The sequence below is a fragment of the Leucoraja erinacea genome, chromosome 4 (assembly GCF_028641065.1).
Source record: "Leucoraja erinacea ecotype New England chromosome 4, Leri_hhj_1, whole genome shotgun sequence".
Classification (NCBI taxonomy): Eukaryota; Metazoa; Chordata; class Chondrichthyes; order Rajiformes; family Rajidae; genus Leucoraja; species Leucoraja erinaceus.
In genome coordinates, this window is record NC_073380.1 from 65370910 (window position 1) to 65387785 (window position 16876).

At 42.7% G+C, this 16876-nt stretch overlaps 1 protein-coding gene across 7 annotated transcripts in view; it reads right to left on the bottom strand.

Moving 5' to 3' along the window:
* Nucleotides 1–16876, bottom strand: part of stau2 (staufen double-stranded RNA binding protein 2) — a 345477-nt gene that overhangs the window by 189453 nt on the left and 139148 nt on the right. For all 7 annotated transcript variants that reach the window (XR_008723335.1, XR_008723334.1, XM_055634484.1 and 4 more), the window contains exon 7: nt 15890–15997. Coding sequence is in view for 5 of the 7 variants with exons in the window: in XM_055634484.1 (XP_055490459.1) it covers nt 15890–15997 (108 nt within the window). In the remaining 2 variants the exon portion in view is untranslated. The remainder of the gene's footprint in view (nt 1–15889; nt 15998–16876) is intronic.

A 16876-nucleotide genomic window follows, 5' to 3' on the forward strand; every position in this document is an offset into this window, starting at 1 on the left:
GACCTCTATCAAGTCCCCCCTTAACCTTCTGCGCTCCAGAGAATAAAGACCTAACTTATTTAACCTATCTCTGTAACTTAGTTGTTGAAACCCAGGCAACATTCTAGTAAATCTCCTCTGTACTCTCTCTATTTTGTTGACATCCTTCCTATAATTGGGCAACCAAAATTGTACACCATACTCCAGATTTGGTCTCACCAATGCCTTGTAGAATTTTAACATTACATCCCAGCTTCTATACTCAATGCTCTGATTTATAAAGGCTAGCATACCAAAAGCTTTCTTTACCACCCTATCTATACGAGATTCCACCTTCAAGGAACTATGCACGGTTATTCCCAGATCCCTCTGTTCAACTGTATTCTTCAATTCCCTACCATTTACCATGTACGTCCTATTTTGATTTGTCCTGCCAAGGTGTAGCACCGCACATTTATCAACATTAAACTCCATCTGCCATCTTTCAGCCCATATTTCCAAACGGCCTAAATCACTCTGTAGACTTTGGAAATCCTCTTCATTATCCACAACACCCCCTATCTTGGTATCATCTGCATACTTACTAATCCAATTTACCACACCTTCATCCAGATCATTGATGTATGACAAACAACAAAGAACCCAGCACAGATCCCTGAGGCGCCCCACTAGTCACCTGCCTCCAACCCAATAAACAGCCATCCACCATTACCCTCTGGCTTCTCCCATTCAGCCACTGTTGAATCCATCTTGCTATTCCTGCATTTATACCCAACAGTTTAACCGTCTTAACCAACCTTCCATGAGGAACCTTGTCAAAGACCTTACTAAAGTCCATATAGACAGCATCCACTGCTTTACCCTCGTCAATTTCCCTAGTAACCTCTTCAAAAAATTCAAGAAGATTAGTCAAACATGACCTTCCAGGCACAAATCCATGTTGACTGTTCCTAATCAGACCCTGTTTATCCAGATGCTTATATATATTATCTCTAAGTATCTTTTCCATTAAATTGCCCACCACTGAAGTCAAACGGGACTGTGGGTCCCCATCCTTCTCCTTCCAAAGTCCACAATCAGTTCCTTGGTTTTGCTGGTGTTGAGGGCCAGGTTATTGTGCTGGCACCACATGGACAGTCACTCAATCTCTCTTCTATACTCTGACTCATCCTCATCAGTGATACGTCCCACAACAATGGTGTCGTCAGCGAACTTGATGATGGAGTTCGCACTATGACTAGCTACGCAGTCATGAGTATAGAGTGAGTACAGCAGGGGGCTGAGCACGCAACCTTGAGGTGCTCCCATGCTGATTGTTATCGAGGCTGACACATTTCCACCAATACGAACAGACTGAGGTCTGTGAATGAGGAAGTCGAGGATCCAATTGCAGAGGGATGCGCAGAGACCCAGTTTTGCGAATAGTAACCAGCTTATTGATGATTGTGTAAATGCTGAGCTGTAATCATTGAATAACAGCCTGATATATGAGTTTTTGTCGTCCAAGTGGTCCAGAGCGGAGTGGAGGGCCAGCGAGATTGCATCCACCGTTGATCTGTTATGGCGGTAAGCGAACTGCAATGGGTCCAGGTTTTTGTCGAGGTAGTTGATTTGCTCCATGATCAACCTCTCAAAGCACTTCATCCCCATCACTTCATCACCACCGGCGTTAGTGCCACAGGTGCAAGCGCTTTTCGAGGGTTCGCCCTCTGAAGGATTTCCTGACATCGGCCTCTGTGACTGAGACTGAAATACCATCACAGCGAATGGGGGCTCGGGAAGGCACATCGGTGTTCTCCCAATCAAAGCATGCGTAAAACGCATTGAGCTTGTCAGGGAGTGATGTTTCGCCGACATTCGAGCTGCCTCCTGTTTTCGCCTTGTAGGAGGTGATTGCATTCAGGCCTCGCCACAGCTGCTGAACATCTGTCTCATCCTCCAGTTTGGAGCAGAAGTCCCTTTTGGCTTTTTTGATGGCCTTACCAAGGTCGTATCTGGACTTCTTGTAGACCACTGTATCATCAGACATGAATGCCCGGTGTCTGGTCTTCAGAAGAGTGCAGATCTCAAAGTTCATCCAAGGTTTCTGATTGGGAAACACTCGGAAGGTTTTTGTAGGGATGCAGTCCTCCACACACTTCTTTATGAAGTCTGTAACGACTGTGGCGTGTTCGTTCAAGTCCGTTGCCGAGTCCTTGAACATTGCCCAGTCTACAGACCCCAAACAGTCCTGGAGTTGTCCTCTGCCGCCCCCCCCCCCGTACTGTCCTTACCTCTGGGGGTGCTGTCTTCAATTGCTGCCTGTAGGCAGGAAGAAGCAGCACCGCGGTATGGTCGGATTTACCGAAGTGAGGGCAAGGGATAGAACGATAGGCATTCTTGATGGTGGTGTAGCAGTGGTCGAGGGTGTTTGGTCCTCTGGTGCAGCAGGAGACATGTTGGTGGAAGTTAGGGAGTGATTTCTTGAGGTTCGCCTTATTGAAGTCCCCAGCAATGGTGGTAAATGCCTCGGGGTAAGACGTCTGGTGTTTGTTGACCATGGCGTGCAGCTCCTCCAGTGCCAGACGGACGTCTGCCTGGAGTGGGATGTAGGCTGCGGTCAGGATGATGGAGGTGAATTCCCTTGGGACGTAGAAGGGATGGCACTTCACCGCCAGATGTTCCAGGTGCGGAGAGCAGGAGTTGGACAGGACTGCCACGTCTGAGCACCACGCAGAGTGGACCATGAGACAGACGCTCTCTCCTCTCCCTTTCCCAGATGCCAGTGTACGGTCCATACCATGGATGGAGAACCCTTCAGGCTGGACCGCTGAGTCTGGGGAGCTGGGGATGAGCCATGTCTCTGTGAAACAGAACACAGAGCATTCCCTCAGCTCCCTTTGATAAAGCAGCCTTGCCCTTAAGTCCTCCACTTTATTTTCAAGGGACTGTACATTGGCCAGTAGGATGGTAGGGAGAGGGGGCCAAAGTCCCCTGCGCTTCAGTCTGACCTGAAGTCCTTCCCGTCGGCCATGTTTCCGGACACAATGGAGGCTTCTCCTTTGTTTCCAGGTACTGTGTTTACTGTACGTGCTGTTTCTGCGAACCTGCGCTGGTACGGGGTTTCCTTCACAGACGGCAGCTCCTGCTCCGTAACGAACGGGGGTTCCCCCAAAGTCGGCAGCTCCAGCTTCATTGTTCCTGGGATATCCAACCCGTCGGCTCTGGACGTCAACCCGGGGTTTCCAGGTACAGTCCATGGGTTCCTCCGTCGAGTCGGGAGTTTTACAGCCAGCGTGGGAAAATTTAAAGTCCGGGGGTCCCGCAGCTGCGGGAGATCTGGAAATTGCCAGCATCTTCAGGTGCCCAAGCAACTTGTCCAAAACTGCGCCGATTACTGCCGTTTACCTGATCCAGATGATTGAAGTTGTAGGTGAACCTTTTCTGTTCTGGTGCTCCGCAAAAGTCGCTGCAGGCAGGCTCCATCTTCGATTTCACATCTGATGCGAGTCGCTTTCAGACCCTTCGTGCATAGCCATAGTTTCAATCCATTGAACGGCCTGCCTGGTGGATGAGACCATCGTTCATCTTCTGCTGGTGGTATATTTACTAGGGTCGAGAAAGGGATGATCTTTGCTGAGGGACAGTAGGAGGTTATGGGGAGAAAGCAGGAGAATGGGTGGTTAGGTGGGAGAGATAGATCAGCAATGATTGAATGGCGGAGTTGACTTGATGTGCCGAATGGCCTAATTCTACTCCTATCACTTATGACCTGATGATAGTCATCCTGAGCAGGTTTACATGGATGTATACTAGGAAAAACATTGCCTGCTACTGGAAGACCATCAATCTGTTGAAGATACATCAGTCAGTCAGTCAGTTTAGTGTATTGTCATGTGTGCAGAGGTACCTTGAAAAGCTTTGGTTGCGTGCTATCCAGTCAGCGGAAAGACTATATATGATTCCAATTGAGCCATTTAAAGTGTATATCTACATGATAAAGGAATAACGTTTAAGAATAAGAGGTAGGCCATTTAGAACGGAGATGAGGAAAAACATTTTCACCCAGAGAGTTGTGAATCTGTGGAATTTTGACCCCGGATCTGGAAGTGCGCCTTTTCACACTTCTATAATGGTCTATAATACATAATGGTCTATAATACATAACGGTCTGCCTGAAATCTGCTGGTGTTCAATTGCAAAGAGTTGTCTCCAGCTGAATGCTATAGAATAGCACAATCCAAGGTGCAGATCTGAGAGATGCACTGATGTGCGGTGCAGCTGTTACAAGGGTTCTGTGGGGAAAGGCTACACCGCTGGCTCTCGCTCCAAGCACTGCACACCGAGGGGCTGAGTCCAGTGGAATAACCCTTCACGCATGTGAAACGTTTGGTGCTGAAAAACTGATGACATGTCGACATAATGTAAATGTAACAAAATGCTTGAGTAGGCTGTGGTGTGGATAAGACCAGTGAGTAATCCATCTTCTTCTGGAGTAGGTATTCACCAAGGAGGTGTGCAAAAGGATAAAGTGGTCTTTGCCGAGGTTCACCCTGGTCTCTGGCAATATAAGTGTGCAACTCCACTGCTGTGCCTCTGAGCCATCCCTTACTGCTGCACCATTGTTCTGCCCTTCTGTACTCAATGCTCTGTCTGATGAAGGTCAGTGTGCTTAAGCTTTCTTCACGCCACAATCAAATTATATATATAGAATTATATTTTCTGTGTGGTAAATCAGTACAAAAGGTAGAACTGTAGAGTTTAGAATATTTGGGGAGGATAAATTCCTCGAAAATATTATTCAAGTCCAAAGACACCCATTTTACTCTTGGTGTAAACAATTTCTCACTGGAACTTCTGACTGTCAGAATGAACAGGGAGTAGTTCACAGTACTGACAGATTGAGGAGACAGGACAAAGGGCTCTTCACTTTTCTTAGCGCAACACTAGGCTGGGTCTATCATCTGATCCAAAAGCAAAACTACATCCACAGAAAGATAATTTAATGTCCCATGATCCGTTCCTCCTTTGCTGCACTTGCTGCGACAAAGCATTAGTAAATGCTTCACTCAGAAAAGATGTTGACCGTAAAAATCTGATTTGAAATAAATTATTTCCTGGACTTGAGGAGAGCAAGGGTTTTAATACAGAAAAAGTATCAGGTCAGCTTGATTATACTATAAATCCCCAAATGTCCAAATTGGGTTGGCATGGCGGCAGCAAACATAGAGCGGTAGAGTTGCTGCCTTAAGGGCCTGTCCCACTTACGAGATTTTTTTCGGCGACTTGCCGGCACCCTTCATAGTCGCAAGCAGGTTGCCGAAAATTTTCAACACGGTAAGTCGCCAATAAAATCACGTACATGGTACAGGCCCTTTACAGCGCCAGATACCCGGGTTCTATCCTGACCACGGGAGCTGTCTGGATGGAGTTTGTACATTCTCCCCGTAACCGCGTGGGTTTTCCCCGGGTGCTCCAGTTTCCTCCTACACTTCCAAGACGTACAGGTTTGTAGGTTAATTAGCTTCAATAAAGATTAGATTGTCCCAATTGTGTGTAGGATTGTGCTAGTGTACGGGGATCGCTGGTCAGCGTGGACTCGGTGGGTCGAAGGGGCTGTTTCTGCACTGCATCTCTATACTAACAAAATAATTGTTTTAATGATACACTCATTAGGTTGTGAATCACTACAATTAGGGAACAATGGCTTTGTACAGTATGGATTTCCAGCTCCGTACTATAAACCTATTTCCACCAAAAGAGGCAACTCATTACGTGCGTGCTGCACACCGATTCACATTATTGCAACAAACTAATTCCAGCAATGACTTTTGTGCAGTTATTTAATAAGCCTCTTCATATTACTGCATGACAACATTTAAACATTTTTGGATGAAGTAAAGGTCCATGCAATTGGGTGCAAGATGACACCATACAATTAGTGCCAAATCTGTACTCATCTCCTATTTGTACACTGGATTCCATGACATTTAGGGGAAAAAACAACAAAGACATGGAATTTGAGACTATCACAGAATTAAGAAATTATTGTGAAGTAACACAATAATCTGGGAGAACCTACTGCTATTCTATTAATGGTCAAACTTCACACAATATATGTAGCTAGGAATGTAAATTTGTGTAAAGTAAACCAGTTTCTGTTCCAGCAGTATTATTTAAAGACTACATTATATGCTTCTTTTCAACATTTATGGCAAAAAAAGAATGCTGATATGATCGGACATCTGTGAAAATGTCAAATACTATGAAAGCCTTGAAAACCATATAGGAAGCAGAGGTAAAAAAAGATAAAGCAGCAACAAAACTAAAGTGCCTTTCTCAACATTAATAATCTATTCCAATGCATTTCTATTCGTGCAAGGGATATGGTATCACTAGCAAGGCTACCGTTTAATACCCATCTCCGATTGTTCTAGAGTTAGTGAAGGAGAGCCAGTTGCAGTTCTAGTGACAATGGTGCTTTCACAGAGCCATTGCATAGGATTTTGGCCCACTTGAAAGTTATTTTTTTCCAAATCAAGGCAGCTTGTGACTTGAGAGAAAACATAAATATAATGGTATTCCAATATTTATAACCTTAGCCGTGGATGGCATTAATGTTACTTGTCGCTTGTCATTGCAAACTAGAATATTGTCTTTATCTTGCTTTACATGGACACATACTGATTCATTGTGTGGGGAGATATCAATGATAGTTCATCAATGAGCATCTTCACTTCTTATCTTATCGTGGAAGGAACATTAGTGCTAAATCAACAGTACTCACCTCATAAATCTGGCAATTAAATCGGAATCTGATGTAGTTCAAGTAAGCAGAGTAAACTGATGAACAGTTATTTTCTGAGATCATTGTCAATTTCACCTTGAAGGTGATTGAGATTGACTGATTGTACAGCATGCCCAACTAAGCTGCTCTGAGAGAGACAAGGGGAAAGAACAGCCTGAGATGGTCTTCCAGAAGGCATTGACTGCCTTACTCTCCTTGATGACTTCAGCCCTCAGTATGTCAGGGCCTGGGATATTGGGCTCAAGGGCTTTGCAAAGTATGGTCTTGATCCTGCAGCAAGAGGTGTCCAGTCTCCTCTGTATGGCTATTAATGTTTTCATATTAATCAGACCAAGTGTAGACAATAAATAATAGGTGCAGGAGTAGGCCATTCGGCCCTTCGAGCCAGCACCGCCATTCATTGTGATCATGGCTGATCATCCACAATCAGTACTGCGTTCCTGCCTTCTCCCCATATCCCTTGACCGCTATTTTTAAGAGCTCTATCTAACACTGTTGAAAGCATCCAGAGAATTGGCCTTCACTGCCTTCTGAGGCAGAGAACTCCACAGATTCACAACTCTGTGAAAATGTTTTTCCTCATCTCCGTTCTAAATGGCCCACCCCTTATTCTTAAACTGTTGGCCCCTGGTTCTGGACTCCCCCAACATAGGGAACATGTTTCCTGCCTCTAGCGTGTCCAGTCCCTTAATAATTTTATGTTTCAATAAGATCCCCTCTCATCCTTTTAAATTCCAGTGTATACAAGCCTAGTCGCTCCATTCTTTCAACATATGACAGTCCCGCCATCCCGGGATTTAACCTCGTGAACCTAAGCTCCACTCCCTCAATAACAAGAATGTCCTTCCTCAGATTTGGAGACCAAAACTGCACACAATACTAGGGCCCCGTACAACTGCAGAAAGACCTCTTTGCTCCTGTACTCAACTCGTCTTGTTATGAAGGCCAACATGCTTTCTTCACTGCCTGCTGTACCTGCATGCTTACCTTCAGTGACTAATGAACAAGGACACGAAGATCTCGTTGAAGCGTGCTTAGTATGTGGACGATTGGCATGCAGTGTGATCGTGCTTCTCACACCCTTCTTGCCTACAACTCCCAGCTTGAGACCAGTTTCCTGCTTGTGCCCAGACACCCATCCCTGTTAATAACGTGTACCTTTGGCCACACATCTAACCAACTGTCTTGACTCCATTTACACACCTAACACTGCCCCCCCCCACAGCCTCATTCTGCTCACACTCCCAATTACACCATCCATGACCTCCTCACCCTAACCCACCTGCAGATCTACCTGCGCACTTAACGATACTGGCCTCCATCCCAATTCCTTTCACCCAACTCAAGAGTCTAAAATACTCAGTTGGAATCATTGTATACTAAAAATGTAAATGTTTCCTGGTTCAATTCTGTGTTTCAATAATTTAATTGCCGTCTGCCAAAAGTTAAGTGCAGCTGTTCCTTGACCTACGATGGAGTTACATTCAGATAAACCCATCGTAAACCCATCGGAAAATATCGCAAGTCGAAAACGTATTACGATATATTGCGATTACGTGACCGGAAGTGACGTGCGGCTCACTGACGTTGCCGAGCGTTTGCCGATCATAAAGTCGAAATATCGCAAGTCGAAGCATTGCAAATCGGGGAGCACCTGTAGTATTGTTCTGCTCAAAAACATATTATCTAACGCAAGCACTGGGTAAATCTCATAACTAAGCTTACCCAAGATTATGCTCCTGGATGAAACTTCTTCCAACAAACATTAATTTCACAGTTAGATGTATGTGCATCACAATTAAGCAAACACAATGAGATGCATCGTAGTACTTTTATTTCTACTCCTGGCCATTTAACTGAATTAAACAGAGCTGATCAATATTTGAAATTGTAAATTCAATTTCACACTCAGCACTGGAATGTTTTGGGATGCGATGAATGGAAATAGTTGCATTAACACTGTCCACTCACTGAAGTGGTGTAAAGCTGATTAACTAGGGAAAAAAAGTTGTACTACAGAGCAAAGATTCAGTTAAAACAATCAGAACAAATAAGAACAAACACTATGCTGCACTCATTTCCATACTCTTTTTTTATTACAGAGGATTATCTCTAAAGGAAAGAATAACAAACACAAACTTTCATCATAAATCCTCTGCATTTTTTCCGACTTAAGTCTTTCAGTTAGAATGAATAACCTGTTGAAACGAGCTCTTTGTTCAGTCACCTGATCAGCAAAATACATAAAATTAACCTTGACTGACCAGTGAAGGGCAGGGTTCATAGCACACTGCATCAAAAATGTAATATACCTGGGGATACTCAAGACATAATGACTGCTTGTGAAGTATTTAATAACTTATAAATGTCGCAGAATATTTTACAACGGGGAGAAATGGAAATTGAGCAGGAACTGAAGAAATTAATGGAGAGACTAAAAGCACTCAGATTTTGTGTTTTGGAAGGTCTTTGAAGAGAAAGAGCAGTAATGTAGCTGAAGAGACTTAAAAGGTCAGCAGGAAAGTGCCTGCAAATTGAAGGTATGAGAATAAACAACATTATAAAGTTTAAATTGATAGAACCAAAAGGTACTAAAAACCTACAATTAATTCCAGAACGACAAAAGTTTTGGAACAGATTTAAACAACTTATTTGGGCTAATTGTGAGATAGTGAAATCAATGTAAAATCCGTGGAAAGTTCTGATGAACTAAAACCACAAAAACAATATGAAGGATAAATATCTCTCTGGTCAAAGTGAAGGGGAAGGATAAGAAAGTGCAAGTTGGGTCTGATTGATCATATGCAAACAATAAGATGCAAGCAAAAATATTTCCACAAAATAAGCCAAAGTATTCAACAAAGGCAGATAAAAGGAGTTATAAAGTATTATGGTAAACTAAGATCCATTCTTCTATGCAATAAATGGGAGGGAAGTAAGTGGAGAGGAGGAATAGAGGAATCTTGCACTGTAAAAGTACAAAAGGCAGAAGAATAAGACAACGGGTTGATTATCCCTTTATTGTCTAAGGTTTCGAATTTAACATTCTTACTGTCCACAAATGTATAAGGTTGCAGCTTGAGGCTGCACACAAGATGAGATTGCAGTGGAAAGTATATGGAGATTTATAAAACAGCAGCCACGATTGTAGAATTATTTATATGAGAAAAAGTTAGATAAATTAACGCTTGTTTTCTTTGGAAGAGAAGGTGAATGGAGACTTCATTTCGAGGTATAATGTTATGAAGAACGTAGATACATTAAATGGGAGGTGGACCAGTTTCCCTTAGCAAAGCAATCAAAAAAATTATAGATTTAAAGCAATTAGCAGAAAGATTAGAGGGGAGATAGAGAAAATTATTTTTATGCAAGGTGGCTGGAACATTTCTTAAAGTGTGACAGAGGCAGAAACCCTCACCACATTTAGATGTTTTTGGAGAGCTGTGATATGCAGGGTTGTGGGCTCAATGGTGGTGCGATTGGGTAGCCTGCCTAACTTCTGACTGTAGCTAAGACCCTCAGGACCTGGCATCATCCTGGTAAATCTCTTTTTGGCACTCTTTCTACTTTAATGACATATTTACTACAGCAGGGTGACCAAAATACTTAAATGTGGCCTCACATCTTGTACAACTGCAACATAACATCTCAATTTGTTTACGCAATGACCTGACTGAAGGCTAGTGTGCAAAAGCCTTCTTCGCCACCCTACCTGCGCGCCCCTTGTATACGTGTACTGCTTGGTTCCTCTGTTCTACATTGTCCAGAGCCCAAATGTTCACTGTAAAAGTCCTACCCTGGCTTGATTTCCCAAAATACCACGTCTTGCACTTATCTGAATCAAACTTCCTTTGTAGCTCAGTTCTGTGTATGTTTTTTTTCCATTTCTAATTACTTGCTCTTCATATGTCCTGCGAAGAGCATATGATTGGTTACTGGTGTTATTATACGAGGTAAATACAAAAGCACAAATATTTTTATAAATATTGGACTGAGTTTTAACAACCAGGAAGATACAAATTGAATTTAGTTTATTGTCACGTATACCGAGGTACAGTGAAAAGCAGTGAAAAGAGGGAAGATAGGGGATGATAAAAAAGATGCAGATTCTAATGCAGGGGTTCCCAACCTCTTTCATCCCGTTTAAACCTGGCAACTTTAATAGCACATAGCAATCTTATTTCACAGTATGAACAACTAATGATGAACAGATATCAGAACCAAACACAGTTAGTCAATGATAATAAATATGCACAAATCCAGAATCAACACATTTACACCCTGGGTAGGCAAAATTTACCCACTGGGGGTAAATTTATCCCAGGTTGGGAACCCTTGTTCAAATGCAATAACTTTTAATTTTCATGACAGCATGTTAGGCTGCATGAAATTTACCATTTTGTCTGTGCCAATCATTCAAATAGACATGGAATTTCATTTTCAGGTCTGCTGATTTCCTGGAACTCACTAACAAGAGTGGTGTGGAGGTGGGAGCCACTGAACAGAGATACTAGGTACATATCTGTTACCTTACTGGATGTGCTGCATCGATGCCATGGAGGAGTGACTGGCACTTGGAACACCATCAGATCATTATGGCTGCTCTAGATTTTATATCAAATAGGGGTTAAGTAATTAGCAGATCACAAGTTGCAGGAGAGAGATGTGGTTCGCACAAGATCTCGTCTGCACCCAGAATCAAAATCAGAGAATAAGCTGCTTCAATGTGTTTGAGTACCAGTATCTTCGGCAGCTCAGGGCATTCCATGAGGTGGTGACAGAATCCATCATCCTTGATGATAATGTGCTACCAGTACTTGAGATGGAATCCTCTAATCTCTCTGCAATCATGCACAGTACATGTGGATCAGTTTTAGGCTTGCCATATGTTCTCTGCTGCTGCTCCAGATGTCTTCTCTCTGTTGACAGATCATGAGAGACAGCACATGCTGCCAGCTGAGCAGAATCTGAAGAATCTTTTGTCCTTTGACCTGGACTCTCCACTGACACCATCATCTGCTCTTGCTCTAACGTGAAGTGCAAGCTAATAAATGAAAACACAACTCTGTCTAACATGACAAATAGTGTGATTGAGTCAGACAGCATGGAAACAGGCCCTTCGGCCCAACTCATCCATGCCGACCAAGATGCCCCATCTACGCTAGTCCCACCTGCCCACTTTTGCCCCATATCCATCTAAACATTTCCTATCCATTTACCTGTACAAATGTCTTTTGAATATTGTTATAGTTCCTGCCTCAACTACCTCTTCTGGCTGTCATTTCATATACCCACCACTCTCAAAAGTTGCCCCTCAGGTTCTTATTAAATCGCTTCCCTCCCACCGTAAACCTGTGTCGTGTGGTACTGAATTCCATTACTCTGGGTAAAAGACTGTGCATTCACCCTACCTATTCCCCTCATGATCTTATGCACCTCCACAAGATCACCCCTCAGCCTCCTGCGCTCAAAGGAATAAGGTCCAAGCGAGCTCAACCTCTCCCTGTAGCTCAGGTCCACAAGGCCTGGGAACATCCTCGTACATTTTCTCTGCCATCTTTTCAGCTTAACAGCATCCTTCCAATAGTAGAGTGACCAAATTTGAACACAATACTCCAAATATGGCCTCGCCAAGTTCTGAGCTAGAGCATGATCTTTGTTACGTTTCTGTGATGACTTGAGCTCGTGAACTGTAGCCATCAGTGACGCTAAACAATGCATGATGGCCCTGTAGGAGATGAAAGACATGAATAAGAGCTGTCACGTTAAAGTTGAAAATCAAAATAACTGCAGACGTGGAAACGTCAAATAAAATAGAAAATATTGGAGATACACAGCGGGTCAGGCAACATCTGTGAGAGGAGAAACAGGGTTAATATTTTAGGTTAAAGACTCTTTGTCAACATTAATTTGGTTCCTCTTCGTATGGATGAGGCCTGTGGAGTATTCCCAGTATTGTCTGCTTTTACAATGCATTCAGAAAGTATTCAGACCCCTTCACTTTTTCCACATTTTGTTATGTTTCAACCTTATTCTACAATAGATTCAATTCTTTTTTTTAATCATCAATCTACACACAATACCCCTTAATAAAAAAGCGAAAACAGGTGTTTAGAAATGTTTGCAAGGTAATTAAAAAGAAATAACTGAAATGTCACATTTACTTAAGTATTCAGACCTTTTACTCAGTACTTTGTTGAGGCACCTTTGGCAGCAATTACAGCCTAAAGTCTTCTTGGGTATGACACTGTAAGCTTGGCACACCTGTATTTGGGTAATTTCTCCCACTTTTCTCTGCAGATCCTCTCAAGCTCTGTCAGGTTGGATGGGGAGCGTCGATGCACAGCTATTTTCAGGTCCCTCCAGAGATGTTTGATCGGGTTGAAGTCCGGGCTCTGGCTGGGCCACTCAAGGACATTCGCAGACTAGTCACGAAGCCACTCCTGCGTTGTCTTGGCTGTGTGCTTAGGGTCGTTGTCCTGTTGGAACGTGAATCTTTGCCCCAGTCTGAGGTCCAGAACGCTCTGGAGCAGGTTTTCATCAAGGATCTCTTTGTACTTTGCTCTTTCATCTTTCCCTCAATCCTGACTAGTCTCCAGTTCCTGTCACTGAAAAACATCCCCACAGCATGATGCTGTCACCACCATGCTTCACCATGGTATTGGCCAGGTGATGAGCGGTGCCTGGTTTCCTTCAGACGTGACGTTGGCATTCAGGCCAGAGTTCAATCTTGGTTTCATCAGACCAGAGAATCTTGTTTCTCATACCTTTTGGAAAACTTCAAGCGGGCTGGCATGTGCCTTTTACTGAGGAGTGGCTTCCATCTGGCCACTCTACCATAAAGGCCTGATTGGTGGAGTGCTGCAGATATAGTTGTCCTTCTGGAAGGTTCTCCCATCTCCACAAAGGAACTCTGGAGCTCGGTCATAAAGACCATCGGGTTCTTGGTCACCTCCCTGACCAAGGTCCTTCTCCCCTAATTGCTCAGTTTGATCGGGCGGCCAGCTCTATGAAGACTCCTGGTGGCTCCAAAGCACCTAATTTCTATGTTTCTATGTTTCTATGTTCTTCCATTTAAGAATGACGGAGGCCACTGTGCTCTTCGGGACCTGCAATGCTGCAGAAATTGTTTTATACCCTTTCCCAGATCTGTGTCTCGACACAATCCTGTCTCGGAGGTCTATGGACAATTCCTTCGTCTTCATGGCTTGGTTTTTGCTCTGACATGTACTGTCAACTGTGGGACCTTATACAGACAGGTGTGTGCCTTTTCAAATCATGTCCAATCAATTTAATTTACCACTAATGGACTCCAATCAAGTTGTAGAAACATCTCAAGGATAATTAATGGAAATAGGATGCACTTAAGCTCAATTTTGAGTGTCATAGCAAAGGGTCTGAATACTTATGTAAATGTGATATTTCAGTTATTTCTTTTTAATTACTTTGCAAAAATTTCTAAACACCTGTTTTCGCTTCTTCATTCTGGGGTATTGTGTGTAGATTGATGACAGCAAAAAAAAAAAGAATCCATTTAAAAATGGCTGTAACGTAACAAAACGTGGAAAAAGTGAAGGGGTCTGAATACTTTCTGAATGCACTGTATACCAGTCACATTCAGTGTGTTTGACCATCTCATTGTTTGCACAGTCCTATTTCACGTTGTCGATATTAACTATGTTAATATGTATTTTCTGCTATGCAACTGCCTGACATTTAGTTCCATCACCATGAAGCTTTGAAGCCCATCTCCATTAGATGGGCATTTTGAGGCTGTTGATCTTCAGTGCTGCCTCCTCTTAACACCAACTATCACATAATTCAAGTACTTCCTCTATTTCTCCACGTTCTGTGCTCTCTTTACCTTCAAGGGCAAAGATCCATGAAGGAAAGTAATAATAGCTGTTACATGTTCGAGGGGAACTTGTCGAAGGCGACTCTGTGGAAGCAGCTTCCCACTCTCAGGATAAGCACGTGTTTCAATAGAGGTGTGGGGAATACAAGCTGATGCGAGGAGTGCAAAGAAAGAAAGAGACAGTGCACATGCAACGTTCGAGAAGCACTTACTGACAGGTGCATGGATATGTTTAGAGGAATATGGACCAAACGTAGGCAGGTGGGACTATTGTAGATGGGTCATTTGGTTGGCATGGCGAAGTTGGGCCAAAAGACCCGTTTCCACAGTGTATGACACTATGACTCTATGAAAGGTAAACTGACGCGAGATGTGACATGTTATAATCAGCAAGAGGTTTGAAAACACATCAAGATGTTCTCTCCATTATTGCCTTGCTTATCACATCTATCCACTTCCTGCATCAAATTCAGAAGTGTGAGAGATATTCATTCTAACATTGTGTGCCGCTTCCAATTGTGTCTTCTTGGTGCCTCTGGCAGACTTCTTCCTGGCATAGATAGGACAAAGTATCTACTCCTGGGTCCCAAATGATCCCAATGGCACATCCACAACAGTATTGGAAACGTGAAGTTTGGCTTTTTTCCTCAGTAAAAATTATTTTCCTTTCCACCTCCCATAATTTCAGCTCACGTAACAAAAACAATAATATCCTACATGGTGAAACAAATGCAGTACAGCAATGTACGTGGTGAAATGTTCGAATGAAAGGCCACTGAACTGAAACTTTATTTTTGCACAAACTCTAACTGGCTTCTTCAATGTTTCCAACCTTCTCTCCTTTTGCTTCAAATTAAATGCTCACTGTGCCTCTTACATACTTAATGTGTTAGATATGGACTGCCATCAGACATCATGCTCAATGAACAGGAATCCCAAGACTCAAAAAAATTTTTAAAAAGTGTATACCTTAGTTCCATAGCCCATATAAATTAGCAGATGGATTGATGAGCAAACAAATATTTATCTAGTGAAAGGCTGGGATTTTGTTCTCAATTTTGGTCAATGTAAGATGCTATTAATGCAGAAAATATATGTGGCTCAATGGTACACTTCCTTAACTCTGTATGATCTGCATTATCATAATGAATAATTTTCATTGAAACTCACCACTCGGTTTCTCCAGAAAAGATTAAAGCACATTTTCAATTGATGGTGTGCCTAGAATTGGGAAGAATATTATTTTATATTTAGATATAAACACCTACCTCAAAATTGACAGGCAGGTTACGTTTCAAAGCAATCTCAAATACCAAGCTGATTTCGGATTTGTTTATATCTGTATCCTCTTCTCCTTCATTTGAAATTTCATCAGTCTGAAATACAAAAAAAATGGTATGAATGGTTTCTCATGCACAGTGGAAAGTTATCTTAAGAAATAGGGAGTGCAAAATTTGGTCGGTGCAAAATGATTTGTTGTGAAAACCAAAGTTTCATAACACTGCCTTCCACTGACATCCTTTTGGGATCCAGTTTTTGTAAACGACCATGCTTTCGATCCAAATACCCAAGTTATCAAGGTATAGAAACATTCGTGAGAACATGACAGATATAACAATTAATACCCTTTATCCTTTATCATCTATCCACAAATCAGTTGGATTTGATGTTCTAATCTGATCTGAAGTAGAAAGGAGTGTGTGCTGCATTGATTAGAAACATAGAAAATAGGTGCAGGAGGAGGCCATTTGGTCCTTCGAGCCAGCATTCATTGTGATCATGGCTGATCCTCAATCAGTAACCTGTGCCTGCCTTATCCCCATATCCCTTGATTCCGCTAGCCCCTAGAGCTCTATTTGACTCTCTTTTAAATTGATCCAGTGAATTGGCCTCTACTGCCTATGTGACAACACAAGAGACAAGAGACATTTATTGTCACATGCACCAATTGGTACAGTGAAATTTGTGGGCACCATACAGCCATACGAATAAAAAGAAGAACACAGAACACGATAGTCTTTAACACAAACATCCCCACACAGCGGAATCAAAGTTTCCCACTGTGAGGGAAAGCACCAAAGTTCAGTCATCCTCCTCTGTTGTTCTGTTGTTCAGAGAATTCCACAAATTCACAACTCTCTGGGTGAAAATGTTTTTTCTTATCTCAGTTTTACATGGCCTCCCCTTTATTATCTGAATGGTGGCCGATTAGGAAAGGGGGAGATGCAACGAGACCTCGGTGTCATGGTACACCA